Genomic DNA, 8951 nt, shown 5'->3' with positions numbered 1-8951 from the left:
TTATAATAAAAAGATTTAAACATATATATTCCTGTCAAATCAGAGTAAGCATAAGCTTAAATGGCTAGCCCCAACTCAAATAAATGGCAAATAAGATGTGGCTCTATTATGTGAAAATAGGAAGTATTGATGACAATCTAGCTTATCTTTAAAAACTTGTCTAAGGAACTTTCATTTTTTTTGGACTTAAGTTCCATGTTTTAAAGGTTAGTCTACATAGCTAGATTATCCTCCAATAAATAAAACTTCACCAATTGTGGAAAAAGATTGACTTAAATTCTGCCTAACAGTTTGCCAAATAGCTTTGTCACTAGAGGGAGATTGTATGATTAAAATATTCTTATAGAACGGATGCTTCATATTCCCCTTGGGATCAAAGTCCCCTCACAGACCGATGTGGAAACCATCAGGCTACAGCATAACATGGCATCTGTCACAGCCAGATCTTCTGAGAGGCCAGGCATGATTTAATACAACGAACAGTGTTACATAAGTGAGCCCCAAACTTGCAAAATCCAACCATGCAGAAGACAAAAACAGGAGAAACGATCAGGGTCTGCAATGTTGAGGTAATCTGAACATATGAAAGACTTTCCAGGTCGGAGGAAAGCTGAACTTTGAAAAGAGGCTTGCCACTTTATGTAAAAGCATAAAAATAAATTAAAAATGACGCTGGAGATGATGAATCTTCTGTCTAGTAAAGCTGGTTCCCCTACCTCATTCTGTCATAAACACAAAGGAGCTAGAAAAATAAAAAACTATAACTACATAGTAGGAATGGGGGGAAATGTACATGACCTCTGGCTTCTCTTTCCTGAGACTGTCATCGTGATCAGGAGGACTTCTGCTTCTGGCCACCAAGTTGCCCAACTGCTGTCCGATGGGGCAGTTGGGTTAACCAGCTCACACACTGACCAAAAAAAAGCATTTTCACAAAAACTATAGAGCCTGGGCAGGCTTCCCAGGCCAGAAGACAAATAACCACTGCCATTAATGTGCACATGGAGGGACTGCATTTTAATAAAAGTGGTCATGACCCAAGATGAGAAATAGTCTGCAAATCTGGAGCAAAAGAATCTGGTTGAGCTTGGAAATAGCCAGATCATGTTAAGAAATTTGCCTCATACATCTTATCAAGGAAACATACACGACATTATGTACTCTAACCGAGGATGCTTTGTTAATTCAGTGCTCAAATTAGTACTGGATGATGCAAGAACTTCCATTTTCTGAGGCAGAATTTCTGTTCTTTCAGAAAAACAAAGTCTGAGTGTACTGGGATGCACTACTCATCTGAGACATTTAAAAATTAAAACTCTAGGAGTAGCATCTTGCTATGGCTCTTATCTTACCACTCTGCACCTACATGAAACAATCATTACAGCCTGGGCAAAAGAGACGTGTCTAACTGGCTCCAGGGCAAGCCCAACCTGGCAGCAGGATGGGCTGCTCTCTCCAAGGACCAAATTTCTGGATAAGCTGTCTATCATTTTTTAAATTTTAAAAAATCCCCATTTTTTTGGTCCCAGCTTGACGTGGTACAGAAGGATGCCAAGATGAGGATGCAGGTTAGGCAGATTCAAGATACCTACATCAAAAATTCTGGATCCAGGCTTCCCTGGTGGCGCAGTGGTTGAGAGTCCGCCTGCCGATGCTGCCGATGCAGCGGACACGGGTTTGTGCCCCGGTCCGGGAAGATCCCACGTGCCGCAGAGCGGCTGGGCCCGTGAGCCATGGCCGCTGAGCCTGCGCGTCCAGAGCCTGTGCTCCGCAACGGGAGAGGCCACAACAGTGAGAGGCCCGCGTACCGCAAAAAAAAAAAAAAAAAAAAAAAATTCTGGATCCCTTGTAAGCCATGCAAAGAAAACAGATTCACTAGGTGGTCTCAAGGTTGAAGTGCTGGAGTCGTTAAAAATAATTTTACAGCAAGTTTTCATAAATATCTCTTCATTTATTTCAGCCAAGATCTCAAAAACCAAATTGTACCAGAAAGTGTCAGCAAAAATTATCCCTCTCTTAGGAAGTCTGTAAGATTCCAAAGTGACTGGGTGTGAGCACAGCTCTGTGTGCAGGAGCACATCATGCTGCCAGGTGTCCACTGGAGGTGGATATCTAGATGCAGGACGAGGGAAGAATCCAACTCTAGGCTCTTAAGCTGTGTTAAGACATGGTCACTTCTTGGGCTGGAAAATTCAGATGCCAATTCCAGAGATGAAGCTGTTCAAAAATGGTCTGAGTTGAAGCTTAGCCATAGGTTTGGAATTCTAGGAAGATCTGGTAGTTGTATTCTTGGCCCTGATCTCTGAATTACAAACAGTGTTATTTGGTTAGGCAACAGAACTGTGAAAAGAAGGACTATGGCAGAAAAGCCAGTAGTTGGTCAGGAACGTCAAGCATCCACGTTCCATGTCCTTATGCATCACAGATGCAGCCAGCTGTGAGCAAACTAGGTTCATTTCTTCTTTGCAGCTGATGCTCTAAGTCTTGATTTAAGGATCAGTAGAGACCAAGCAAGCAGTAGCAAGGGTTTTAGAATTAGTTTTCTTCTAATGACAGTATTACTATAAAATGGATACAAATAAACCAATCCACCAATGGAAAACCATGAAAAACTGGTGATATCTGTAACAGCTTTTATAGTTGTAAATTGTTTACATGACTTTATCACTGAAATATATGTCACTTGCTCTGAAATAAGGCAGTAGCTTAAAGAAATGATCACTTACCTATCTCCAGCATCTAAAAACATCCTATATCATTAAGATTGATAAGCAGTCAATTCTGTCTGTGGCCTACCCTGAATACTACAGACTACGTACCATAATGTTTTGCCCTCAGCAGATAAAGAACAAATGTACATGACAAGTGCGAATATACCATTTCCCCTGTTCAAGTGAATAAAATTACACCCACTATATTCTACCTTCCCCCGACCTGACCTTCAATTTTTAGAGAATTAGGCATGTCTATGTGTTGAAACAAGTACAACTCTTTGTGTTATAGGAAGATAAGAGCAGAGAATAATTCAGCAGCCTATACTTAATATTTATGAATCATATGGAAATTCTTGGGATGGTATCATTTTCAGTCACAGAACTTATTTTTAAATTAATTTTAAAGACCCCAAAATTAAAGTTTAAAAAACAAAAATAAAACAAAAAGAGAACACGAACAGCTATAGCTGTCTATATGCTGCTAATTCTAGCAGCCAGAGAGGAATTCCACCAAATGTCATGAGGCAAAGGGCCTTGGTGTTTGTTGTTGGCTGTCTTGGAGGAATCCATCCATGACTCTCCCATTTAATGGGCCTCTGGTCTTAACCTATCAAAGCATCCCTCTCTCTAGAGGAAAAGACTAATAATAAATACTTAAGTATAGTGTGTTATCTAATGCCCTTTATTATCATCCTAGAAAGTCTCAGTAAATATAACTGTGAACTACTTATTGGAGTAAGTAGTGCCTGTCAGTGGTCACTCTATACTGATTTACTGAATGAGGAATACCTTGAACTTGACCTCCACTTGTAGCTCCCCCATCTTGGAAACTTATGACATTGATTAAGCCCCACTGGTGACTAACTTAGTGACTAATTCAAACGGGGCCGGCAGGGGCTAACGCATAAGGCTTATGACATTAGCACTCAGGCATCCTAAAGCCTTTATCTGGGCCAACATAAGTTACCTAGTTACTTATACAAACTCTACCCCACAGCCTAGATCTGGAAAAATCAGGAAAAATCAGCGGGGGAGGAAAAAAAAAAAAAAGTGAGCTCAGCACCCATAACACACCGCATACCACTCCTTCTGCAGCTATCCCTAGCCAGCACGTGGGAAAGATTTTATTTGTCAGCACGTTTCACTTTTCCTTGATCCTCTACTTTCTTAATGGCTGCTTGGATAGCCTCTTGGTTGCCCAGGAACTGGTGAGGTCCAACGGCATGCAGGTTCTCATCCAGTTCCAGGAGAATGGGGACTCCAGTAGGAAGAGTAATGTTGATAATGTCTTCATCTGAGATACCTGGAGATTAAGACAGGGAGGAGCAAGGCGTTAAAGACAACCCAGGAGGAAACTGTGTTTACTTAATTAACTACACATTCACTTAGTCCCATATTAACTGCATGTTTGGAACCACACCAGGTACTGTGAGGGATTCCAGCTACAGTTGCTGGAAGTCAAGGGCGTCCCAGAAGTTTTATTTATTTACTTACTTATTTATTTGGTTGTGCCAGGTCTTAGTTGCGGCAGGCGGGCTCCTTAGTTGCGGCATGCGAACTCTTAGTTGCAGTATGTGGGATCTAGTCCCCTGAACAGGGATCAAACCCTGGGCCCCCTGCATTGGGAGCGCAGAGTCTTATACACTGCACCACCAAGGAAGTCCCTCAGAAGTTTTTTTTTTTTTTAAAAAAAGCTAAGACAGAAATTCAAATTACATTAAATCTTGGGACAGTAAATACCTTTTGGGGCAAACTGTTCCTGGTTGTTTCCTATCTAAATCTTAAAGAAATGAAAATTATTCTCTCCATGCTCATATGTGTGTTACTGGTTTTCCGCAGAAATCAATCTTGAAAAATCTGAAAGTGAACTTAGGGGGATTTTCCGGTTTTTTTCCTTTTATATGTTGTCCCCAGGCTGGCTAAAATTAACCTCAAAATCTAGTTCAATTGATTAGAAAGTGGCTGGTTTTCCAACACTGAGTGAGCATGGGATGCCCTGGGCTAGACCCAGTCAAGGAGGAACTCTCCCCTAGGTGCTCAGGAAATACAATCAGGAGGAATCAAAAGAAGGTTGATCGACATGCCTTGTAAACAGGTCTCGTTCTCCTGCTGTCCCTTAACAGCCCAACTGCTAGGAGAGAAAGGTATGTGTAATGGACAAATCACCTTCAATTCTTTTTTTATTTTTTAAAAATTTTACTTACTTATTTATTTATTTATTTACTTACTTACTTATTTTCGGCATGCTGTGCATCCTGCGGGATCTTAGTTCCCTGACCAGGGATTGAACCCACGCCCGAGGCAGTGAAAGCGTGGAGTCCTAACCCCTGGACCACCAGGCAATTCCCTCAGTTCTTTTTTAAATAGCCTGAATCAGGGAATTCCCTGGTGGTCCAGGGGTTAGGACTCCGCGCTCTCACTGCCAAGGGCCCAGGTTCGATCCCTGGTCGGGGAGCTAAGATCCCACATGCCGTACAGTGCGCTCTCACAAAATTTTTTTTAATAAATAGATAACCTGAATCATAGGTTGTTCAATTTGACCAGAAGAGCTAGAGTTGTAGCAAGGATGGTAGCAGCAGTGGTCGTGATAAGGTTTCTATTATTATGAGTGTTTTTAAAAAACAATAAACAGCTAACATGTACTGAGTACATTCCGCATGCCAGGTACTCTTCTAAGCACTTTATGTGTATTAACTTATTTAATCACCGTTGCAATCCTAGGAAGATATGCACCATTATTTTTCCATGTAACAATTTCTGACACACAGAGGTTAAGCAAACAACTCAAGGTCACACAGGCAGTAAATAGCAAAGCCTAGATTGAAACCCAGGTGTATGTAACTAGTGCACAATGTCTTTCAAGTTCCTCTGAGTTCAAAATGGGCAAAGAGAAGAGAGGAGACCTAAAAAGATGGAGTTAAGCCAATTAAAAGGTGACTGAAAGTATTCAAATTATCTACTTTAAAAACACACTTTTATTATATAGACTTCTAAATTCTAACCATATACTTCTGTTCTTTATTAATAGAAAGGACCCAGGGTAGAGCAAGTTCTGAGGGGAGTGCAAGGGTCCATCTTGGAAGGTGAGAATGGCAGAATAAGTTAGTAGCAGTTAGTTATCAATGCCCTGTGTCATTTTAACTTTGGTCATAACTATGAGCACCAGTCACAGAATCATAGCACTGGATCTCAGCCGCTGGGGTGGTTCTTTATTAGAATCTCATTTCTAGGTTCAGAAGAGCTGCCTAAGAACTCTTATGCACAAGCTGTATACTCAAACAGCTATGAAACAATGGAAAGGATCATAACTTGGAAGTCAGGGTCTATTCTAAGTACACATCCCATCTCCTCCTTTGCTAGTCCCCTTCCAAATACTAACAAGTATAATATATAACTTTAGGTAAGTAACCTCTCTGGGCCTCCACTGCCTCTGTCTAATTAAAAAGAGAAACACACACTCTTCTCTACCACTATTACAAACCCTGTGGGGCAGGAGGAATGGACTTAAAAGAGAACATACATGAGAAAGTATAGCCCAACAAGTGTTTCTTCTTTCTGTACTACGAATTCTCTTCTAGGTAGAAGATTTAAAGGGTAGGCTACTAAAACACTCCTTTGCCCTGCCAAGCCCCCATCCCCACACTGCAACCCTACACAAGATTACCATCCCAAACTAAAGCTGGCAAGAACAGATAAATTCAGACCAGACAGCCAGCTGTTTAGCTGGGAGATGACTGCCTGGGATTCTAAAAGCCCTCGGACCCTCTCAGGTCAGATCTGTCAGCTGGCCGCATAGTAGCTGCCACCCACATCCCCTGGAGATAGCCAGAGAGGAATGCAACAGCACATGGTTTAGAGCCAGGTGACCGCTAAGGATATAGAGAAACTGAAATCCTAATACTCTGTAAAATTAAGAGTATAAAATCCTGTGGAATCTTTGGATAACAAGTCTGGCAATTCCTCAAACAGGTAAGCACAGAATTACCATGGGACCCTGCAATTTCACTCCTAGGTATATATATATATACCCAAGAGAAATGAAAACACATGTCCACACAAAAACCTGTACACGAACCCTCACAGCAGCATTATTCATAATAGAAGATGGAAACAGTCTAAATGTCCATCAACTGATGAGTGGGTAAATTAAATGTGGCAGATCCATGCAATGGAATATTATTTGGCAATAAAAAGGAAAGAAGTGCTGATGCATGCTAAACATTGACAACCCTTGAAAACATTATGCTAAGTGAAAGCAGCCAGTCACAGAGTACATATTGTATGAGTCCATTTCTATGAAATGTCCAGAATAGGCAAATCTATAGTGACATAAATAGATCTGGGGTTGCTTAGGGCCAGAGGGAATGGGAGGACTGGGCAGTAATAGCTAGGTATGGAGTTTCTTTTGAGGGTAATGAAAATGTTCTGAAATTGACTGTGGTGATAGATGGGTAACTCTGTGAATATACAACTCTGTGAAAATACAGCTCTGTGAAAAGCCACTGAACTGAACACTTTAAATGGGTGAACTGTATGTCATGTGAATTATACCTCAAGAAAGCTGTTTAAAAAACTACTAAACAGATCCAGAGAAGTTAAATAAAACTCTTCGAGTCACCAGACTGTTAAGGTAGTAAAATCAGACCTTTTTTTTAAATTCCCAAATTCCAGGACTTCAACTCTGGTCGTCTGACTTGTCTATGGCTATGTCCACCACAGCGTAAGGAGAGAGGAGAATGTTTGTGTTCATGCTCTGCACTTGTGAAGGGCTGGGTGCTAACTGGACACCAGCACCAAGTGTTCTCATGTTTTCAAGACTAGTAAAGGGATCAACAGATTTGTCTGATCCCCTTGAAATACCTAACACACTGGGATCATGATGGGCCAGGTTGAGGGTTTGCAGTCTGTGACCTCAGAAAAAAGTTCTGGGTCTTTGGCAGGGGGAGAGGGGCACACATGGAACTCATCTGACCATGGCCTCAGATCCAACCAGATCTAACAAGCCCTTTCTTTAAGGGCACCACTCTCAAGCTCATGCCTATGGCTTAGATAAAAACCCACTTTTGTGTGGGACCAAATGGAAGAGCCAACTAACAAAGGCCACGAGAACTATAATGTTTCACTTATAAAGAAAGGAGGGCTCAACAAAAATAGAAATGTTTCCAATAAATAAAGTTGACATTCCACTTTAATGACTACTCAAGCCATTCACACAGCAGACTAATTACTTCCAAATATTTAAAATACTTAGACTGGTTAATAATCAGTCAATGAGACTTAAGCGACTGGCTTTTTAAAATAGCAAATGAGGAAAAACCACAATGAAGCCATTACTCATTACTCAGTTTTGGCATAAGCCACATTCTTTGTCCTAAGAGAGTTAAGCAAGCAGAACTCCTAAGGCTAGAAAAATGCATCTGCATTGGATTAAACCAACCTGAATCGATACTATATTATGTAATATCGTATTACAAATTCATTAACTGGAACATCATTTGAAAGTTAAAACGCATGGCCAGATATCACATCCTCTGATAATGGCTTAGATTGTTTGATACAGCATCCAAGAACGTTCTGAAGGGAAACATCTAATCCTGCATCGACCCATCTCTATCACTGCCCCTTCTCCAACCCCCAACCATTGTCTTTAATTCTTGAATCTTCATGTAGGAGCATCTGGGAGTTAACTGCTATCCATTTAAATGATTGGGATATTTTAAATAAGAAATAATGAAAATTTGGTGGTAAGTCAAAGGAGTAGCTCAAAGCCAAAATAGGAAGAAATTCAAACAACTTCATTTTCTGCATACAGGACTAACTTCAGAAAGTCAAATCTGTACCTTCGACGACTCCCCTGAGTCACTGTAGCAGGAACAGGAACCACAGACAGTAATTAAGATCACTGCACATATATACAGCACTCCCACTCGCCTTCTGTTAGAAGTGGCTGAGCAAATGCTCACTTCTCCCACCGGGATTATAAGGGACCATGTTTTATACATCCTTGTGTCACCCATGCTCTCAAAACAGTGCCTTATATGCTGCAAGACTTTAGTAAATGTTTGTTCTACTGTAAGGAATTCTATCATGTGTTGCTGCTAGGATCCAGAAATGATTTAGCTTTATGATCCAATATCACAACTATATGTATTATATGAATCTACTTCTTACAAATAAAGGCTATTAGGAATAAAATGTTAACTAGAAACGCTAATGCCTAAAGCCTATATGTGAAAG

The 8951-nt window shown here is 40.8% G+C and overlaps 1 protein-coding gene across 1 annotated transcript in view; it reads right to left on the bottom strand.

The window, feature by feature from the left end:
* Positions 1 to 1930: 1930 nt before the first annotated feature.
* BPGM (bisphosphoglycerate mutase) overlaps positions 1931 to 8951 on the bottom strand; it is a 32644-nt gene continuing 25623 nt past the window's right edge. The window contains exon 3 of the mRNA XM_004329215.4: positions 1931 to 4017. Within this exon, the coding sequence (XP_004329263.1) occupies positions 3839 to 4017 (179 nt within the window). The 3' untranslated portion in view covers positions 1931 to 3838. The remainder of the gene's footprint in view (positions 4018 to 8951) is intronic.

The sequence above is a fragment of the Tursiops truncatus genome, chromosome 9, assembly GCF_011762595.2.
Source record: "Tursiops truncatus isolate mTurTru1 chromosome 9, mTurTru1.mat.Y, whole genome shotgun sequence".
Taxonomy (NCBI): domain Eukaryota; kingdom Metazoa; phylum Chordata; class Mammalia; order Artiodactyla; family Delphinidae; genus Tursiops; species Tursiops truncatus.
The sequence above is the reverse complement of the archived record's forward strand: the minus strand, read 5'-3'. Positions and strand labels throughout refer to the sequence as shown.